This window comes from Bos javanicus, chromosome 23 (genome assembly GCF_032452875.1).
Source record: "Bos javanicus breed banteng chromosome 23, ARS-OSU_banteng_1.0, whole genome shotgun sequence".
Lineage (NCBI taxonomy): Eukaryota > Metazoa > Chordata > Mammalia > Artiodactyla > Bovidae > Bos > Bos javanicus.
In genome coordinates, this window is record NC_083890.1 from 4,226,466 (window position 1) to 4,248,447 (window position 21,982).

At 41.8% G+C, this 21,982-nt stretch overlaps 1 protein-coding gene across 2 annotated transcripts in view; it reads left to right on the plus strand.

Moving 5' to 3' along the window:
* COL21A1 (collagen type XXI alpha 1 chain) overlaps positions 1-21,982 on the plus strand; it is a 234,742-nt gene that overhangs the window by 110,864 nt on the left and 101,896 nt on the right. Inside the window, exons 8-10 of one of the 2 annotated variants that reach the window (XM_061397807.1) lie at positions 368-376; positions 672-755; positions 9,849-9,911. In XM_061397807.1, the coding sequence (XP_061253791.1) occupies positions 368-376; positions 672-755; positions 9,849-9,911 (156 nt within the window). Of the gene's footprint in view, positions 1-367; positions 377-502; positions 756-9,848; positions 9,912-21,982 lie in introns of those variants that run through there. The other variant, XM_061397806.1, reaches the window with a different exon arrangement.

Sequence of the window (21,982 nt, forward strand, 5' to 3'; positions counted from 1 at the left end):
CATGGAGTTGCAAAGAATAGGACACAACTGAATGACTTTCATTTCACTAAGTGATTTCCAGAAAGTTTAAGAGAGCATAAAAGCCCCACCTTGAGGTAATTTTATTCCTGTGAGGCTGTTTTACCAAGCACACTCTCATCGTTGCTAATTTCCTTTCTTCATCCTATTATAAATGTAAGAATAACATATATAGGTAATTTTTTAGGATAGTTGCTAAATGTTAAATCAAATGTTTTAGCTCTTGCTGGTTTTGATACTTCATTTATCTCTACTCTAGACAAAGAAATATCTGTAAACTAGAAAGATAATTTAGAAATTTACTTCAAAACATGTCTTAAAAACATGTTTGTTGTTGTTTTTCTTTCAGAATGGTGAGGTAGGCCTGGACACTATTATTCTCCTTATGGTAATATTTGCATGGTGGGACTGTTTAGCTTCCTTCCATCAATTGTAAGTATGTCAGAGAAATAGAATCCATTTCCATGTGGTTTGAGTGTATCTAGTATTCATAGCTTGTTTGTGTGATGCTGAATTTCTTATTGGATTGGGCTAGATATCATTGGAAAGTGAATGTAAGCTGTCTTCACCATTTCACACACACACAGACACACGCGTGTGCACACGTGTGTTTGCATCTTGCCGTGTGGTACGTCTCCTTTTCTGTCTTTTAGTGCCTCAACGGTCCCAGTGATGTAGGTTCAACCGCAGCTCCCTGCATTTGTCCTCCAGGAAAACCAGGACTACAAGGGCCCAAGGTGAGTAACACCTAACTTGCTTTATTTGTTAAATCAGACAAACTAAAGCTGAGCAAGCACGAAATTCCTAATCACCGTTGAGCCTGTTGTGAATATTCTGCCTAATATCTTAGAAGAGTTTAAATGGTGAGTTTTATTGATTTTTTAAAAAAAGTGTATCCTAATCTGTAATTGGCTTTGAACCTTAAATTGATCCCACAATAAAGTGGGGGAGAATATTATTTTGTTTGCTTGCTTGTCCATTTGTGTTTTTTCTTCTTAATGCTGCTACTGTATCCCAAGAATGATACTTCCTTACAACCAGGTAGAAAATGAAGAAAGATATGTTCTAAATTCTTAAATGTCTAAATGCTTAATCTGTCAAGATGATTTTCAGATAGAAAAATGAAATAAAAACCTGAAAATTGGTTTGAGTGTTGTGTTTGATGTCCAGGTCTAAAAAGAGAGTCAAAGGTGTACATATGTACTCATTTATTTTTTTTACTTATCATGCAATAATTATTTTTAGAAAGTATATTCTTTTAGTCATTTTCATACATGCGTATCTCTCAGTTGCATTTACATATTTATTTGCATGTGTATCTGTATATATATTATTTGTGTGCATATGTATTTTTTCTGTATATTTGTATAAACATATTCATTTGTGTACACATTTGTATATGATTGGAAGTATGATGTGCATACTATTTTATAACTAGTTACTTTTTACATAACATTCCGAATCTGTTTCTATCTATTAAATATGAATGGCTGAATTTTTTAAGTAGGTTGATACGGATTGTGGCATCACTTAGACATAGCCCAAGACACTGAGAGTTAAGTGGTTTGTCCACTGTAGATAAGTCTTGTTTGTGTTGCTGTGCTGTGCTTAGTTGCTCAGTCGTGTCCGACTCTTTGCGACAGCATGCACTATAGCCCACCAGGCTCCTCTGTCCATGGGATTCTCCAGGCAAGAGTACTGGAGTGGGTATCCTATCCCTTCTCCAGGGGATTTTCCTAACCCAGGAATCGAACTGCAGTCTCTTGCATTGCAGGCAAATTCTTTACTAACTGAGCTACCAAGGAAAACCAAATCTTGTTTACTTAATATTATTTAAAAATACCATCTAGATAAAAATGTCTAACTTGAAAACAAGTATGACTTCTTAGCTAGAGAGAATGTTTTGAGTATTAATCATTTATTACCTGAAGTGACCATAATAAATTTTGCTAAATATGAATTGTAATATTCATTTAGATGGAATTTTTTGATAAGTTTTAATCATCACAACTAAAAGATTTCAGATTTTAGATTGGTTATCTGAGAGAATTGAATACTGGTCTTCTGTGCGTGTTTCCCCATCCATTTTCAGGTGATAGTTTATGACCCACTTCAAACCTCGCTTGAAATTAAGAAAGAAACACAATTTAAGAAATAAAAGGGTAAATTCAAAATAAACCTGTTTGGCTTGGAATTTGACTTCAGTCCTTTATAACCGGTTATTGTGAACAATTTTTAGATTGCATTTAGGAAGATTAATTACTGATAAAGTAGCCATGTTATTTAGGATGTTTTGACCCAAAGGAAAAATACCTGCAGTATGCTTCTCAAACAATTTACCTTGCAAGGCAGCATGGTATGACCTACCTACCAGCCATACCTATATGATATACCTACCAATATATCTTTTGAAATATATTTATACAACTTTATTTAACTTGGAATATTTTACATTGAAATGATTTGATCTGCAAGAGATACCTTGTGGAAATCAGAGTTCCATGACACTGACCTCTCTAAGCCCAGAGGACCTTCCGCCTGCTCAGGTTGCCCCCGGGGCCTCTAAGGGGCTGTCCACTCTGGGGGCAGGCCCCCAGGGCCTCCTGATGTATCCTGATCTTCATCAGTGGTCCATTAGGCATCTTGAAGTGATACCAGTTTTTATGCAAGTATGTTCCTGCAGCAAACTTTTAGCACACGCTTTGTCTTATCTGTGAAAGCCTCTGATTCTCAGTATTTTCAAGTTTCATGTGTTCCTCATTTTCGTTCTCTCTTAGTCATCATCTCACCCCTTTGCCACCTACCACTTTAAGTGAAATTGCAGTTTTCCACTGATCTTCAAGTTGGCGTGCTTTCTTAATCTGCTTTCCATTTTCTTCAGAAAAGCTGGCAGGAGGACAGGAACACACACACACTCTTCCATCTTTTTAGGGCTCTTTCCCCTGGAGGTGGTTCCTTACTCACATCAGGGACCTGTATGTGAAAAACAGAATCCATAGCAACACCCTGAGGTTTTCTTCCCTTGGAGAACTTCTGGCCTGGAAAATTGATAGGTTTTTAATTAGTCCAACAGAATCAGAACTAAAACAGATGAAGCGATTTTACTATACATCCAGCTGAGATGTATTGGTCGTTTTTGTTAGATGTTCTCTGGAACACTTTACAGATTTCCATCAGGCAGACTTATCTGTACAGGAGAATCTAGTCTTCCCAATAGTGAGAAATTGGGTTCTGGGAGCTGAGAGTTAAGTCATGAAACTGAAAGAGGAGAAATTCACATGTGGATGGGTGAGTAAATGCTGATTCTAAGATAAAGTCAGTCATCTGCTTCAAGTTTTCTGAACTTCCAATGAATATGACAACCCTTTTGTAAAACCAGGTTAATTTAACTATGATAGCCCATACTTGGGCTTCCCTGGTAGCTCATCTACTAAAGAATCTTTCTGCAATGTAGGAGACCTCGGTTTAATTCCTGGTTCAGGAAGATCCTCTGGAGAAGGGATAGGCTATTCACTCCAGTATTCTTGGGCTTCCCTGGTGGCTCAGATGGTAAAGAATCTGCCTGCAGGGTGGGAGATCTGGGTTCGATCCCTGGGGTGGGAGTATTCCCTTGAGGAGGGCATGGCAAACCACTCCAGTATTCTTGCCTGAAGAATCCCCATGGACAGAGGAGCCTGGTGGGCTGCAAGTCATTGGGATGGCAGAGTCAGACACGACTGAGCAACTAAGCACAGCACAGCCCATACTTGGACTCTTCACTAAGCATAGAGAAATATATCTGTTAAGCATAGAGAAGTCCTTGAATGAGGCTGGCTTATTCATTCTGTCTCCCTACTGCAAAGGGAGTGACTAAATTAATGACGCTCTGGGAATGATTTTTATATGGAAGCACCTCACGGTGAAGGTTAGTTCAGTTCTCCTTTGGAATTTCAGTGTCTAGAGTAGTGCTTAATAGTAATATTTTTTATTTAATGAATTATAAAATGATTGAAAAAGTAAGATTCATCTGTCCCCCAATTAACCCATGTGGAATGCATTTGTTCTATATGAAAGATCCAGGCAATCGTCGGTTTAAAAATAAATCCCTTCCAAAAGACTTGTCCATGCAACGGCAGCTTCTTCCTCCACTTCGTAGCTAAAGGGACATTTGTGGGGACAAACTCCCCACATTTGGTCTAATCTTTAGAATCTGCATGTCAGTGCAGGAGATGCAAGAGAAGTGGATCCGATCACTGAGTCGGGAAGATATCCTAGAGAAGGAAATGGCAACCTACTCCAGGATTCTTGCCTGGAAAATTCCATGGACAAGAAGCCTGGTGGGCTCGTCTGTGGGTTCCCAAAGAGTCGGACACAACTGAGCACACACACATACAGAGTGAAAATGTGGAAAAAAAGCAATTTTTTTTCAACTTTTTTTAAGGAAGAAGCAATTTCTTAATAACTTATTTTCTCTGAAATACCATTCTTTCTACAAGTTTATTGGTGCCCTTTGTTTTACCCTGATAATTCTACTGAGTAGCGTTTCCTTTGGGTTATCAAGGTAACCTCAGGCTAAAATACAAAAGCCTTTGGGAAATTTCAGGAACCACTGGGCGTTCACATATTTATGCTAATTTCCCCAAACTAAGTGGATTCCTTCTAGCTTAAGAGAATTAGTATTTGAGTTTTGAGGGAGAGAAGAGGTTGGTTTTGGTGAAAACCAAAGGAATTGGTCTTAGGTCAGATACTTCTGTGGAGGGCAGTGGGTAGTCTCAAGGCACAGGGGTTTTGAGAAGAGAGCTTTAAAACACGGGATGCAGGCCTAAGCGACCTTTGTTTTAGAGGAATAACTTAAAAGAATTAGCTTACTTTTGCAAGCGCAATTGTTTCTCACTTTGTTCGTATTTGCACACTTGCAAGGCCATGTGCAGGGATGTTTCAACTTAGTCCATGATATTCCCATCCCTGGCAGCAACTCAGAAATTCTATGGCACAAAATCAATTCATCATAAGTAAGAATTGCTTTTCAGCTGAATACTTATTTTTTGAAATTGCACATGTTTCAACTAAAGTACAAGAAAGTAGATTGAGAATTTAGTCACAGTTGTGTAATTATATGTCATATGTCTAATTTAATATATTTGGAAAATCGTTTCCACGTTAAGGTTGCTAGCCTTCCCTGGGTTGGTTTCTGATCAGTTTGCATTTTGATGTGGGCAGAGAGAGGGGCATTTAGGAGCATGGTGTCTAAAGTTCAGTTAGCTGAGTTCCCGTCTCCACTGCTGCCTCGTGACCTTGGACAAGTTACCTAACCTTCTTGGGCCTCAGTTTTCTTATATATAAAGTGGGAACAGTAAAATTACCCGCTTCATGGGATTCTTATGAGGATTAAGAAATTGAATACAGGTAAATCTCACAGGGGGCTTCCCTGGTCGCTCAACTATAAAGAACCCTTTTGCCAATGCAGAGGACATACGAGATGCTGGTTCAATCCCCGGGTCTGAAAGATCCGCTGGAGAAGGAAATGGCAATCCACTCCAGTATTCTTACCTGGAAAATTCCGTGGACAGAGGAGACTGGTGGGCTACAGTCAATGGGGTCCTCAAAGAGTCAGACGTGACTTAGCAACCCAACAACAGCAAATCTTGTGGAGCAGTACTTAGCATGTAGTAAGCAATCAGTAAAGGTTGGTGTCAGCTTTTACTACAGTAGTAAAATTGAATTTTTATTCTAATTGGCCTCCTCTTCAAAAATCAGTTAGGGTTTTACTTTATTCTTCCAGTTTTTTTGGAAGCAATAACAAACCTACCTGAGGTTTTGCAAATAAACCAATAGGGCAATAGTTCAAATAACCACTAAAACCTACCAGAAATAATAGAACCTGCAGAAGAGATTATTTTCCCTCTGGGGGCCATTGACCTGTGTTGCCTTAAGAAGTCACATTGGGTTTTATCTTGTGGGTGAATTTTTCCCTTGGAAACTTAGTTTTGATTCATTTAAAATATTATCGTTAAGTATGTTTTGTATTTTTATGCAGCTTAAAAACACAACTCCTGTTTCTTCTCATGCCAAAGTTTTATTTCAGCCTCATCATCATAGAAGTTAAACCTTCTCAGATCCTTTTGATGTTGTGGATTTTGCTGATAATTAATACTGTATGAGTAAAGAGGTCATTAATGGATTTGATCTGATTGGAAATAATCAGTTCAGTTCAGTTCAGTTGCTCAGTCGTGTCCGACTCTTTGAGACCCCATGGATTGCAGCACACCAGGCCTCCCTGTCCATCACCAACTCCTGGAGTTTACTCAAACTCATGTCCATTGAGTCGGTGATGCCATCCAACCATCTCATCCTCTGTCATCCCCTTCTCCTCCTGCCTTCAATCTTTCCCAGCATCAGGGTCTTTTCCCACGAGTCAGTTCTTCACATCAGGTGGCCAAAATATTGGAGTTTCATCTTCAGCATCAGTCCTTCCAATGATCGCCTTTAGGATGGACTGGTTAGATCTCCTTGCAGTCCAAGAGACTCTCAAGAATCTTCTCCAACATGACAGCTCAAAAGCATCAATTCTTCAGTGCTCAGCTTTCTTTATAGTTTAACTCTCTCATCCATACATGACTACTGGAAAAACCATAGCTTTGACTAGACAGACCTTTGTTGAAAAAGTAATGTCTCTGCTTTTTAATATGATGTCTAGGTTGGTCATAACTTTCTTCCAAGGAGCAAGTGTCTTTTAATTTCATGGCTGAAGTCACCATCAGCAAATAGTTATCGAAATTCTCCTTGATACTCAGCATTGTCCTAAAACAGTGGAAAACATTAACCATGTTTTTAAGGGGCCTCAATCCAAATGATGAATGAAGACCAATCAAGGGATAATTTTGAGAAAACTCTCATTATAAATAAGTGATCACTGAGTGACAAGGGAGCTGCTGTAGTATTTTAGTAGAAAAGGACATCAGGAGAAAATGCAGTAACGAGGAGGGTACATTGATTGGAAACCTTGTTATATGGACTCAAATGCAAAAAGAAGAAAGTCTTCCCAGGAGAAAAAGAAAAGAAAGATGGGATTTGGTGAGAAATAGTGAGGCCAATCTGAACATGGTTAAAGAAAGATGGCAGAGAGGCCAGAAATCAGTGTGGATCCTCTCAAAATAAGAAGAAAAAACATCTGATACCCTAGAGAATGGAAACACTGCTCTCTAATGCCCGGCTGACACTGGCTATCTTTGGATTAGAATTACAGATTGTGCCTCTTCAGCAAGAAACTACATGTCCCTGCATTATTTTTCTCCCTGAGTTTACAGCTATTCCTTTTCTATCTCTTTTAAAAACGGCATGTCCCTTCTCCTCAGCCTTTCCACGTGGTCAACCTCTTGGGCAAGCATAAGGAAAAGCCCATCCCTTCTCCACTGTCTCCTTGATAGAGTTCACACAGTTCTTTCCATTTTTCCTGTTATGTTTCAGGAACAAACAGCCCTCGCCAGTAGCCTGAAGTCGAATTTCAGACCAGAGCACTTGGCTCTGTGGAAGTTCCCTTAGCAGTGGCCTTTAGTTAACATATAATCACTGGGGTACGTGTGAATAATTTCTTGCTGTAGATGTGAAGCCCTGCTGAATTGAAATCAGTTCTCTCTCTGTGTAGTTCACCAATAAATGATGGCTGAGACATGATCTTTTTCAACAAGATGCCCCTCATGGATTCTGTAATACACAAATATGATATTGTCATTATTATTATTTTTAGACACACCCTGTGTTTTGTGGGATCTTAGTTCCCTGTCCAGGGATCAAACCTGTGCCCTCAGTGGATAGAGTCCTAACCACTGGACCACAGGGAATTCCCTGATAATATTTTTTGAGGTAGTTCTTAGAATTAAATTATAAAACACACTCACTTCACAAAAAGTGTTGCTTTCATTGTTTTTCACACATGGTGACCATCTGACTGCTCAGTTCAGTTCAATCACTCAATCGTGTCTGACTCTTTGTGACCCTATGGACTGCAGCATGCCAGGCTTCCCTGTCCATCACCAACTCCTGGAAATTGCTCAAACTCATGTCCATCACGTCGGTGATACCATCCAACCATCTCATCCTCTGTCGTCTCTTTCTCCTCCTGCCTTCAGTCTTTCCCAGCATCAGGGTCTTTTCCAATCTGATTGGTCAGTATTGGCCATTGGGCAGCATGCTACAGTTTTTAGAATGTGTCTGGGCTTGTTGCCAGGCTGTATAGAATAATGTTCCTTGGAGGTCTCTGGTTTGTGAGGATAGAGTTTCTATTTTAGGTGTAACATGTATTCAAGGATGCTGGGAGCTGGACAGGTTGTTTGGCTTGGGCCTGGTTTTCATGAGGCTTCATTTTCATGGGGCTTCCCTTGTAGCTCAGCTGGTAAAGAGTCTGCCTGCAATGCAGGAGACACTGGTTTGATTCCTGGGTTAGGAAGATCTACTGGAGAAGGGATAGGCTAGCCCACTCTGTTGGGCTTCCCTGGTGGCTCAGCTGGTAAAGAATCTGCCTACATTGTGGGAGACCTGGGTTCGATCCTTGGGTCGGTAAGATCCCCTGGAGAAGGGAACAGCTACCCACTCCAGTGCTCTGGCCTGGAGAATTCCATGGACTGTGTAGTCCAGGGGGTCACAAAGAGTTGGATATGACAGAGCAAATTTCACTTTTTCTTTCACTTTTCATTTTGATGAAAATATTCAAGTTGTAGAAGTTTAATATTGTGTTAAAATGAAATTATAAATATAGGCAGAGACACACTGACTAGATTGAAAGGAACAATTGTTGTACAGCTTTAAACTTGACTCCCACATGGAAGATCACATAGCCTATGGACTTTTAAAAAAAAATACAACTTTTTTTAGGATATAAATTATTTTTATTGAAGTATAGTTGACTTACAATGTTGTGTTAATTACTGCTATACAGAAAACTTATTCAGTTAAGCATATATATATATATGTATACACACACACACACACACACACGTGCTTTTTCATAGTCTTTTCCATTATGGTTTATTGTAGGATATTGAACATATTAATAGTTCCCTGTGCTATGCAGTAGGACCTTGTTGTGTATCCATCCTGTATATAATAGTTTGCCTCTGTTAAACCCCAATTCTGAATCTATCCGTCCCCCACCTCTCTATCCCCTTGGCAACCACAAGTCTATTTCTGTCCTTGAGTCTGTTTCTGTAGGTAAGTTCCTCAGTGTCATATTTTAGATTCAACCTACAAGTGATATCATATTAAAAATAATTATAAATTGAATTGTTATATCATAAATCATGGATTCCTGTAGTGTAATGTCTAGAATAGAATTAAAGTTGTAGATTTCTGAGTGAAATATTAGTTGTTGAAGCCATAATTGTTGTGACATTGCACAGGTTTGTTCAGAATTCTAAACATGTTTCCTGCGATAGATACTGACATTTTACATCAGTGAAAAGTACTTCCCTTGTTATACCTGTAATGTGCTGCTGCTGCTAAGTCGCGTCAGTCATGTCTGACTCTGTGTGACCCCATAGACAGCAGTCCAACAGGCTCCTCTGTCCCTGGGATTCTCCAGGCAAGAATACTGGAGTGGGTTGCCATTTCTTTCTCCATACCTGTAATGTTCACAGAATTAAATCCCTGAAATATTTCATAATAAAAAGGCTTTACTTTGAAAAGTAACTATGATATCATTTTTCTAACCCTATTTTGAGATTTCCAGTTTTACATTTGTTTGTTTGTTTTACAAAAAGCTGCAAGTGATGGAATTGGTTTTGAACCCTGGTGGGCTCTGACTGAATCAGTAGAGTTGGTTGTTTTGGACTGAGAGCTTTTTTTTTCCTCTCTAGGGTGACCCCGGACAGCCTGGGAATCCTGGCTACCCCGGACGGCCTGGTCAAGATGGTAAGCCTGTGAGTACAGAAAGCTTGGTCATCTCCAGTACTGGGATTCTAGGGTCAATGTAACCTCATTGCACGGGGCCAAGTTCAACAGGCAGGGGAGACTTTATTCAGGACAGTTGTCATAGAGGAGAGTCAACTCCACACAGCTGAACCAGAGGGAGGGGGGCTCCTGAGTGCTGGGTGAGCTGGGGGGAAAGTGCTGGAGGCCTTTCAGGGGAGGCTGATCCAGAGATGGAGCAAACGCAGTTGTTCCTGAGTCTGGCGAGTGTCCTCTGAGTGATTGGCCCATCTGTGTTTGATTTTGAGCAGCTGTCCAAGTCAGGCTCCTCTCCTCTTGTTTTCTTAATGGTTCCATTTCAGAGGGATGGCTCCTGGATCCTGGGGAAAGACCTGGGCTGTCACATGGGCAAGAAGCTTTCTAAAAGATTTACATCTCAAAGGACCAGAGAAAGAATTTAGATGATCAGTTTTCTAAAGTAAATGCTATAAGAAAGGAGATCAGGAGTGTAGAGTTGGGAAGAAAAAAACTGAAGTTTCTTCAAGCTGAGGGCAACATTAGGGCTAGCTTGATCAAGAGAACTAGTGTATTAGTCACCTAGGTATCTTCACAAGAGCATACATCTTCACTACTTTTATTTATTTATTAAAATTTTTTTTAAATTATTATTTTTTACTTTACAATATTGTATTGGTTTTGCCATACATTGACGTGAATCAGCCATGGGTGTACATGTGTTCCCCATCCTGAACCCCCCTCCCACCTCCCTCCCCGTACCATCCCTCTGGGTCATCCCAGTGCACCAGCCCCAAGCATCCTGTCTCATGCATCGAACCTGGACTGGCGATTCATTTCACATATGATAATTTACATGTTTCAATGCCATTCTCCCAAATCATCCCACCCTCTCCCTCTCCCACAGAGTCCAAAAGACTGTTCTATACATCAGTGTCTCTTTTGCTGTCTCACATACAGGGTTATCGTTACCATCTTTCTAAATTCCATATATATGCGTTAGTATACTGTATTGGTGTTTTTCTTTCTGGCTTACTTCACTCTGTATAATAGGCTCCAGTTTCATCCACCTCATTAGAACTGATTCAAATGTATTCTTTTTAATGGCTGAGTAATACTCCATTGTGTATATGTACCACAGCTTTCTTATCCATTCATCTGCTGATGGACATCTAGGTTGCTTCCATGTCCTGGCTACTATAAACAGTGCTGTGATGAACATTGGGGCACACATGTCTCTTTTGATTCTGGTTTCCTCAGTGTGTATGCCCAGCAGTGGGATTGCTGAGTCATAAAGCAGTTCTATTTCCATTTTCTTAAGGAATCTCCACACTGTTCTCCTTAGTGGCTGTACTAGTTTGCATTTCCACCAACAGTGTAAGAGGGTTCCCTTTTTTCCATACCCTCTCCAGCATTTATTGCTTGTAGACTTTTGGATAGCAGCCATTCTGATTGGTGTGAAATGGTACCTCATTGTGCTTTTGATTTGCATTTCTCTGATAATGAGTGATGTTGAGCATCTTTTAATGTGTTTGTTAGCCATCTATATGTCTTCTTTGGAGAAATGTCTGTTTAGGCCCACTTTTTGATTGGGTCATTTATTTTTCTGGAATTAAGCTGCAGGAGTTGCTTGTATATTTCTGAGATTAGTTGTTTGTCAGTGGCTTCACTTGCTATTATTTTCTCCCATTCTGAAGGCTGTCTTTTCACCTTGCTTATAGTTTCCTTTGTTGCGCAGAAGCTTTTAATTTTAACTAGCTCCCATTTATTTATTTTTGCTTTTATTTCCAATATTCTTGGAGGTGGGTCATAGAGGATCCTGCTGTGGTTTATGTCGGACACTGTTTTGCCTATGTTTTCCTCTAGGAGTTTTATAGTTTCTGGTCTTATGTTTAGATCTTTAATCCATTTTGAGTTTATTTTTGTGTATGGTGTTAGAAAGTGTTCTAGTTTCATTCTTTTACAAGTGGTTGACCAGTTTTCCCAGCACCACTTGTTTAAAGAGATTGTCTTTAATCCATTGTATATTCCTGCCTCCTTTGTCAAAGATAAGGTGTCCATAGGTGCGTGGATTTATCTCTGGGCTTTCTATTTTGTTCCATTGATCTATAGTTCTGTCTTTGTGCCAGTGCCATACTGTCTTGATGACTGTGGCTTTGTAGTAGAGACTGACTGCCCAGTGAATTCCTAATAGCAATGACTAGATGAGCTCAGAAATCCTATTTTTTTCCCCTTCATATCTGAAAGTTTTCAAGTCAAAGATAATGTTATTTTCCCAAGAATATATGCACTATAGTATCCCTATAATCTGACTTTAAAAATACCCTATAAAGTTCATAGAGAATTTTAGGGGTATTTATGAATTAAGGAAACATAAAGCTTAACCACTTTAAAGCAACTGAGGCAAATGCTTACAGGTAAATCATCTGTCAGGATGTTTATCACAGTAAACAAACATGATATATTAGGTCTTGAATGTTAAATAATTTTGCCAAAAGAGTATCTCCTGGGAGACTTTATCATGAGATATTAACTTAGCATGAAGCCTGGGAAGGTTTATACTGTGAGTCAATAATTTTCAAGGCATGAAAGAAGCACAACCTCATGTTAAACCACCAACACTCCAACCATCAGGACTGAGGAGCTCGTTCAGTCCCTGACGGAGGTTTGCTAGCAAATTTCATACAAAAGATACAGCCAGCTTTGGAAGCGGCAATGTACTGGTGCCTTTCACGTTTGTGTTGCCTGGGAAAGGGGTTAACATTCAGGGGAGCCCCTGTAGAGGGACGTCAAGGGAAGGCGTCTGCAGAGGTGAGGAGGCAGTGGTCAGCTTGGAGCCGAGGAGCTGTTGGACGGGGGTCGGTGCTGTGAACTGACCGCCCGCCCCACTAGGACTCACTCCCAGTGTGACGAAGATCGGTGGGGGCTGCAGAAAGCGAGTGATGCGGTTTGACTCACGATTCAGAAAGATAAACATGAACATTCTGTGGAGAGATCATATGAGTGTCAACTGAAAAAAAGTCATAACCTAAAGCTTTATTCAGAGGACTTTCTGAGGACTTCAAGCCTGGGAGGCGTCTTCTCAGACAGTGTGAGGGACTGCTCTGAAGAGGAAAAGGAGAGGCCAGAATATAGAGGGTTTATTTAAAAAAAGGTCAGGTCGTCCAGACATCAAAAGATTACCGGACATCTCAGCTCAGGAATTCAGTGGGTTTCTGTGTTTGGGAAAAGCCTGAGGCTGGCTCCCTGAGATGGTTCTCTTGACCGGCACCTCAGCTGTCTGGAGCCAGTGTCCTGTGCCTCCTCATCCCGCGGCTCCTCAGGGGGGCTGCAGTGGGGCTGCAGTGGCTGCCGGCTTGATGGTGGGCATGCTGTTTCCACGTGAGTCCCTCAGGGCTCACTGTCCGGGCAGCTGGAAAGCGGTGGCTGCAGCATTCTTTGTTTGCTGATACGGCAGGTAGCGTTTTCCAGGCACATTCATATTCTGTGCCTAGGCTGTCGAATTTGCTTTTCATAATTTTTATTTTGCTATGCTGGGTCTTCACTGCAGCATGTGGGCTCTGAGCTGCGATGCTCGTGCTTCCTTGTGGGGTGCAGGAATGTCCCTCGCTGTGGTACGTGGGCCCAGGAGTCCTGGCGCACAGACTCGCCAGCTGCGGCGCACGGACCTGCTGGCTGCGGCGCATGGGCTTGGTTCCCCCGCAGCATTCAGTTTTCAGTCACGTGAGTGGGAGTGGGAAACCATGGAGGAGGTTCTTTCAGGATTGTGAGGGCGGCCTGGATTAAGGGCCATGTACCGATGAGCGAGGGCATCGGAGAATGAGACGACCGGATGGCATCACTGATGTGATGAACATGAACTCGGGCAAACTCTGGGGGGTATTGGAATGGTGAGGACAGGGAGGCCTGGCGTGCTACAGTGCACGGAGTGGCAAAGAGTCAGACACGACTGGGAGACTGAACAACAGCAGCACTTTAGAAGGGGGACGTGGTCAGTCAGAGTCGGGAGTATTTTTAATGTGAAACTGAGCAGACTCATTGTCAAGTTAGACGTGAGGCAGGAAAGAGCCCCGGAAGCTTCACAGTTTAGTTTGAGCAGCGCAGTGAGTTTGGGGGCCCTTTTCTGGGCTGGCTGACGGAATCTCAGGACTCTTGAATCAGAGAGAAGTTGGAGAGTGAAAGCACACGGGCTCTGTAGCATGTGGATGTATCTGCACCCACCAGCGCTGATGAGATGATTCAGGGAGAAAGTTCAGATAATTGGAGAAGAGAAGGCGGCAGGAGGCTGCGCTTAGGGCTCTGTTCCAGAGGAAAAGAGGAGGAGGATCCAGCCAAGGAAACTGGGAAAAAATGGTCAGGGAAGCAGGAGGATCACAGGGAGACGGTGAATGAGGAGGACCGCATGGAGACGGTGTCCTCCCAGAAGTCAAGTGAAGACTGAGTTTGAAGAAGGAGGCAACTCGTTGTGTCATTCCTGCCTTGAGGGTGATAAAAATGAAGTTTGTGCGTAGTCTGCTGAATTTGCTTTTTATTTATTTTTTTAAAATGTGGCTGTGTTGGGTCTTCACTGCAGCGTGCGGGCCCTCAGCTGCGGTGTGCTTGCTTCTCTTGCTGCGGTGCAAGAACTTCTCTCGCTGTGGTGCAAGGCCTCAGTGGTTGTGGCACACGGACTCTCTAGGTGTGGCACGTGGGCTTAATTGCTCCGTAGCATGTGGGATCTTAGTTCCCTGACCAGGGATTGAGCCTGAATCCCCTGCTTTGAAAGGTGGATTCTTAACCACTGGACTGCCAGGGAGGTCCCTGGATTTGCTGGATAAGTGTCATTGAGGACCTTGATAAATGAGGTTTCAGGGAGAAACTGAATAGAAAACTGGATTTGAGAGAGGTAAATCAGGAGGTCAAATGGTAACAGGGATACAGATGCTTCTGAGGGGTGTAACAGGGAAGAAAGACCTGGGATGAAGGGGTTTTGACACAATAGATGTTAGAGCATGTTTCTATCATGATGAAAATGAGGCATAAGGGGGGAAATGTGGTGATTTGGGAGATAAGGGGTATTTGCAGGAAGAAAAGACTTGGGTAGGTAAGGGCTCTGATTCCACTCACAAGAGGGAGAGTGTAGCCTGGATAAGAGTCTAGGCAGTTAAATATTTACATGGGCGCAGAGAGCCAAGCCACTCAGTATAGCAATAGCTGGGTGTGAGGATGAAATGTTTATCATCAGAGCGCTTCTATTTGAGTTGAATGAAATGAATAGATTTCAATCCTAACATCTCCCCGTTTTCCTGTATCCACTCCTGTTAGGTACTTGTCATTTCTCTTATAACCCACCCCTTCCTGAGGATAACTGTATGTGTTGCGTGACCTCAGTGCACTCCCTCACCCCCACTTGGCGGGGGGCACTCCACTCTGATCACACAGGGGAAGGTGGGCTTTATGAAGCTGAGCCGTCTGCCTGGAGACCCCTTCCATGGGACACACTCTTCCTGTTGCTGGCAGGTGCAGTGCTGTCCCGGCTCCAAAGCAGAGACATTTCACCTGCAGACCCTTCCCAGTGACGCGGAGCTCCCCAGACAGGACTGCCAAATTATTCGGGCTTTTGTCTTTTTAGTGGTTACAAAGTCCTTGGAAGTATTGAGAGGTGAGTGCATTCCACAGGTTATCAGTTCTAGTTTGCTCTTTTTACCACTGGAAATTAGCTACAATTAGACTTCCTAGTTGGCAATAGTGGTAAAGAACCGCCTGCCAATGCAGGAGACCCAAGAGAGGCAGGTTCCATCCCTCGGTAGGAAGGTCCCCTGGATGAAGAAATGGCAATCCACTCCAGTATTCTTGCCTGGGAAATCCCATGGACAAAGGAGCCTGGTAGGCTACAGTCCATGGGATCACAAAAAGTCAGACACGACAGAAGTGACTTAACGTGCACCCAGCCTGATACAATAACTTTGGATGTTATACGTGTGACTCTCATTTAAACTATACGAGGCTTATTGTCTCATCTCATTTAGTACATGGATATTTGTGTTGTGTGTGTGTGTGTATGTGTGTGTGTATGTTGTGTGTATAGCTGTAGCTCTGTAGTGTCTGACATTAAATGTTAGACACTATCAGGTAGTATCTGCTGTAAGAGAAAGAACAAACTTACTGTAACAAACAGAATAATGTCCACATCCTAAACTCCAAGCCCTGTGATTGTGGCAACTTACATGGCAAAAGAAACTTTGAGATGAAGACATTTTCTTGACTAATCTGAGTGGCCCAGTGTCATCACAGTGGTTCTTATGAGAGGGAGGCAAGAGCATCAGTCAGAGGAGGAGATGCTGTGGGTGATAGAAGCAGGGATCAGAGGGAAGCTGCCCTGAGCCAAGGGACGCAGGCAGCTTCTACCAGCTGGGCAAGCGAAGGGACAGAGCCTCCCCTGGTGCCTCTGGAAGGAATGCAGCCCCAATGACACCAAGAATTTAGCTCCCTAAGACCCATTATGGATTTCTGACCTCTGGAACCAGGAGTGTGTGTGTGTGTGTGTTAAGGCACTCTGTTTGGGGGGATTTGTTACAGCAGCCATGGGAACTGATACACTACCCACAATGCTGTTTACCCAAAGGGATACCATTTTCTCTTTTTTATAAATTTTATTTTATTTTTCAACTTTACAATATTGTATTGGTTTTGCCATATATTAAAATGAATCCGCTACAGGTATACATGTGTTCCCCATCCTGAACTCTCCTCCCTCCTCCCTCCCCATACCATCCCTCTGGGTCGTCCCAGTGCACGAGCCCCAAGCATCCAGTATCGTGCATCGACCTTGGACTGGCAACTTGTTTCATATATGATATTATACATATTTCAATGCCATTCTCCCAAATAATCCCATCCTCTCCCTCTCCCACAGAGTCGAAAAGACTGTTCTATACATCAGTGTCTCTTTTGCTGTCTTGTATACAGGGTTATTGTTACCATCTTTCTAAATCCATATTATGTGTTAGTATACTGTATTGGTGTTTTTCTTTCTGGCTTACTTCACTCTGTATAATAGGCTCCAGTTTCATCCACCTCATTAGAACTGATTCAAATGTATTCTTTTTAATGGCTGAGTAATACTCCATTGTGTATATGTACCACAGCTTTCTTATCCATTCATCTGCTGATGGACATCTAGGTTGCTTCCATGTCCTGGCTATTATAAACAGTGCTGTGATGAACATTGGGGTACACGTGTCTCTTTCAATTCTGGTTTCCTCAGTGTGTATGCCCAATAGTGGGATTGCTGGATCATAAGGCAGTTCTATTTCCAGTTTTTTAAGGAATCTCCACACTGTTCTCCATAGTGGCTGTACTAGTTTGCATTCCCACCAACAGTGTAGGAGGGTTCCCTTTTCTCCACACCCTCTCCAGCATTTATTGCTTGTAGACTTTTGGATCGCAGCCATTCTGACTGGTGTGAAATGGTACCTCATAGTGGTTTTGATTTGCATTTCTCTGATAATGAGTGATGTTGAGCATCTTTTCATGTGTTTGTTAGCCATCTGTATGTCTTCTTCGGAGAAATGTCTATTTAGTTCTTTGGCCCATTTTTTGATTGGGTCATTTATTTTTCTGGAGTTGAGCTGTAAGAGTTGCTTGTATATTTTTGAGATTAGTTGTTTGTCAGTTGCTTCATTTGCTATTATTTTCTCCCATTCTGAAGGCTGTCTTTTCTCCTTGCTTATAATTTCCTTTGTTGTGCAGAAGCTTTTAAGTTTAATTAGGTCCCATTTGTTTATTTTTGCTTTTATTTCCAATATTCTTGGAGGTGGGTCATAGAGGATCCTGCTGTGATGTATGTTGGAGAGAGTTTTGCCTATGTTCTCCTCTAGGAGTTTTATAGTTTCTGGTCTTACGTTTAGATCTTTAATCCATTTTGGGTTTATTTTTGTGTATGGTGTTAGAAAGTGCTCTAGTTTCATTCTTTTACAAGTGGTTGACCAGTTTTCCCAGCACCACTTGTTAAAGAGATTGTCTTTAATCCATTGTATATTCTTGCTTCCTTTGTCAAAGATAAGGTGTCCATATGTGCATGGACTTATCTCTGGGCTTTCTATTTTGTTCCATTGATCTATATTTCTGTCTTTGTGCCAGTACCATACTGTCTTGATGACTGTGGCTTTGTAGTAGAGCCTGAAGTCAGGCAGGTTGATTCCTCCAGTTCCATTCTTCTTTCTCAAGATAGCTTTGGCTATTCGAGGTTTTTTGTATTTCCATACAAATTGTGAAATTATTTGTTCTAGCTCTGTGAAGAATACCGTTGGTAGCTTGATAGGGATTGCATGGAATCTATAAATTGCTTTGGGTAGTATACTCATTTTCACTATATTGATTCTTCCAATCCATGAACATGGTATATTTCTCCATCTATTAGTGTCCTCTTTGATTTCTTTCACCAGTGTTTTATAGTTTTCTATATATAGGTCTTTAGTTTCTTTAGGTAGATATATTCCTAAGTATTTTATTCTTTTCATTGCAATGGTGAATGGAATTGTTTCCTTAATTTCTCTTCTATTTTCTCATTATTAGTGTATAGGCATGCAAGGGATTTCTGTGTTGATTTTATATCCTGCAACTTTACTATATTCATTGATTAGTTCTAGTAATTTTCTGGTGGAGTTTTTAGGGTTTTCTATGTAGAGGATCATGTCATCTGCAAAATTTAGAGAAGAGCTAACACCTATCCTACTCAAACTCTTCCAGAAAATTGAAGAGGAAGGTAAACTTCCAAACTCATTCTATGAGGCCACCATCACCCTAATACCAAAACCTGACAAAGATGCCACAAAAAAGGAAAACTACAGGCCAATATCACTGATGAACATAGATGCAAAAATCCTTAACAAAATTCTAGCAATCAGAATCCAACAACACATTAAAAAGATCATACACCATGACTAAGTGGGCTTTATCCCAGGGATGCAAGGATTCTTCAATATTCTTAAATCAATCAATGTAATACACCACATTAACAAATTGAAAAATAAAAGCCATATGATTATCTCAATAGATGCAGAGAAAGCCTTTGACAAAATACAACATCCATTTTCTCTTAAATATCTTCCCTCCCCCTGTCTTTTCCCCTCTTATAGGAGATAGGAGGTTGGGTGGCCAGGCAGTAGGAGAAAGTGAGCCTGGGGCCAGAGCAGCTGAGGGTCATTAGTGCGTGTCCAGGGCCAGCGGTGGAGTGGGGTGTGGTGGGTGGGGCTCTGGCTGGTGGCTGAAGCCATCTGGCCAAGGAAACTTGGATGGAACAAATCGAAGGGAATTCTGCTTTGTTTGGATTTGGTTCTGTGCAACCCCCCTCAATCAGCAATTTGAATCTTTTTCACATTATAACGAGGCCAAGTCAACTGAAGCTTTAAATAGGAAATTATTCCACTCTGGAGAAACACTAATTTTCATCAGGAAAATGCCTTCGACCCAAATTAAAGAGCTGCCTTCAAATCCTTCCACCGCTTTCTCATTTCTCTATCAGTTAAATGACTTCTCTCAGCACAGTGTCTGAACGTATTACTATTTTACTGTTTCAACACTATCAAAAGAGAGGCAGAGGAAATATTTATGTATCCTCTTAGGTACTTAAGAGTAGGACAACTATTAAAGGCTGGAATGCTATGAACATTGGAGTTTTTTAAAAGCAGGCCATTTTGGGGAAACATGAGGCTACTTTATGATCTTGTAGAAGTTTTTTTTTTTATGGTGTTTGTTTCTGTCTTTTTTTCCCTGTCATCATTAATTCCTCTTCATGAAGGAAAGTACTTCCCTGAACCCAAAGCCCTGGCTGCTGGTTGGGAAGATCTGGGGCCGTTTTGCTCTCTGCTTTTGAAAGTTGTTTTGCTTCCTTGGGTCTCAGCTTTTCTGTCTGGAAAATAAGAAAGTGGTGCCCAGTGAGGCCCAGTTCCTCTCCAGTGCTGATTTTCTAAGATTTCATCAAACTCATCACATTTGCTAAGAGAGAAAGTTGAGCTGGACCAAGCTTCAGCTTTCTGGACAAGATTCTCCATATGGGCCTTCAGAACTGAGGGCTTCCCTGGTGTTTCAGATGGTAATGAATCTGCCTGCAATGTGTGAGACCCAGGTTCAATCCCTGGGTGGGGAAGATACCCTGGAGAAGGATGGCAGCCCGCTCCAGTATTCTTGCCTAGAGAATTCTATGGACAGAGGAGCCTGATGGGCTGCAGTCCATGGGGTCGCAAAGAGTCAGATGAGTGAGCGACTAACTCTTTCCAGAGCTGACCCAGGAAGATGACCATGCACTACATCTGCTGGACAAGTGTGCTCGGTCCAGAGTCAGCTGTGGGGTGCAGTGCGTCCCCCAGCCCCACCCCTCTGAGCCTGTCCTGAGTGGTCCACGGATGCCAGAAGAAGGGTGGCTTTCTCCAGGGATTAGACCTTACAGAAGTGGCAGTTAGCACAGATGGGGAATTCCAAACCACAGGACCTTAAGTCCTCCAGATGAAGGTAAAAGGTCGGTGGGAAGAAGGAGGGGTCTTTTAGAGCCTGCAGGCCCTTGTGACTACTTGACTTTCAGTCGGAATGAACTCAAGAGCCATGGGAGGGTCTGGAATAAAGGATTGATGTGGTATCGCTTATTTGTAAAGGAAATGACTCTGACTTTCGAGTTGAAAATGGAAATTGGGCTTTAGGATGGTAAGGGCAAAAGCAGGGAGATGAGACAGGAAATAATCTAGGAATGAAAGGAGGGTGGCTGGCATCAGGTTGGTAGGAGTGAGGGGAAGGGAACTGCTTATCTTCTGGGGATATTTTGAAGTTAGAGCCCCCGGGATTTACTGATGCATCAGACATGAGTTTGCGAAAGAGTAGTCAAGGGTGAATCTAGTGAGATGTAGAAGGATGGGGCAGAGAAGACTGGGAAAGGGGAGTCGGGACTTTGCTTTTGGATAGATCAGATGTTTACGTTAGATGTTCAAGCAGAAATGGTAAGTGGATGATTGAACATAAAAGTCTGGCATTCAGAGGGAGTTCTCTTTTTATGAACTGTCCTTTCTTGTATTTTGGATTGCAATTAATGTAATTCTTGTACATTAAGATAATGAATTCTTTGCTATAGATGTTGTCAATAGTTCTCTTTATCTGGTTTACAAAAGAGGAGTAAAATTTCCCCACTATTAAGTATTTTGCTGTTTCTTCCAGGGTTTTATTTTATTTTATTTTTTAGCATTTGATACTCTATGTTCACTGACTTAATATGATTTTCAAGAATTTTTGATTCTTGATTTCATTTTGGCAATTTATTTTGGCCTTTGGGTTGACATGAAGATCCAAATAGCTTTGGCGAATTTGGAGGATGGCTATTGTAACAGACTGAAATTCAAACAGAATATTTGTCTGGGACATGGCATTTAAATTTAACCTTGTCAAAAGAGGAATTAACATATGTAATGTGTGACTTAGAAGGCTAATGTGACTTTTGGCATTGTTGGTAATATATGATGTGAATATTAAGAAAGACTGCAGTCCTGTTTTTGGAGTGCTGGATTTGGTTAGAGGTTTGCAGGAACTGGAATTTGCTCAGAAGTGAGTCAACTCAGAAGACAACCTTGGGAGGGGCAAGGAGGTTACTGAGTAATCCTCACTGGGATTACTGAGGTGTAATCCCAGCGAGGACGCTCTTCTCAGTTCCACAATCCTCCAGAGTGGCGGTAGAGAATAGGAGGAAAGGAACACTAGGAAATAAAAAATAAAATAAATAGGAACACTAGGCTTGCGGAGTAAGCTTGGCAGGGGCTGGGGGGATAATTAGTAATAGGACCCAGGAGGCAAGCTTTTTATGCTTTTTTCTTTTCAGACTCTGAACTGAATATGGTACCAATTGTGTACTCAGTCATTTAAGAGCTGTGAGGACCTGGAGGCTGGGTGCTGTGGAGATGGGGGGGTCTGGAAAATGGGAGATGTTAGTGTACAAGTCAAAGGAATGGCTGTGATGTAGTTTGGGAAAGAGAATGACAGGAGGTGGACTTGTTATGAAGTGTTGGGGACGTTCTAGATGGAACAGTTTCTACCTGAGCTCTCCCTT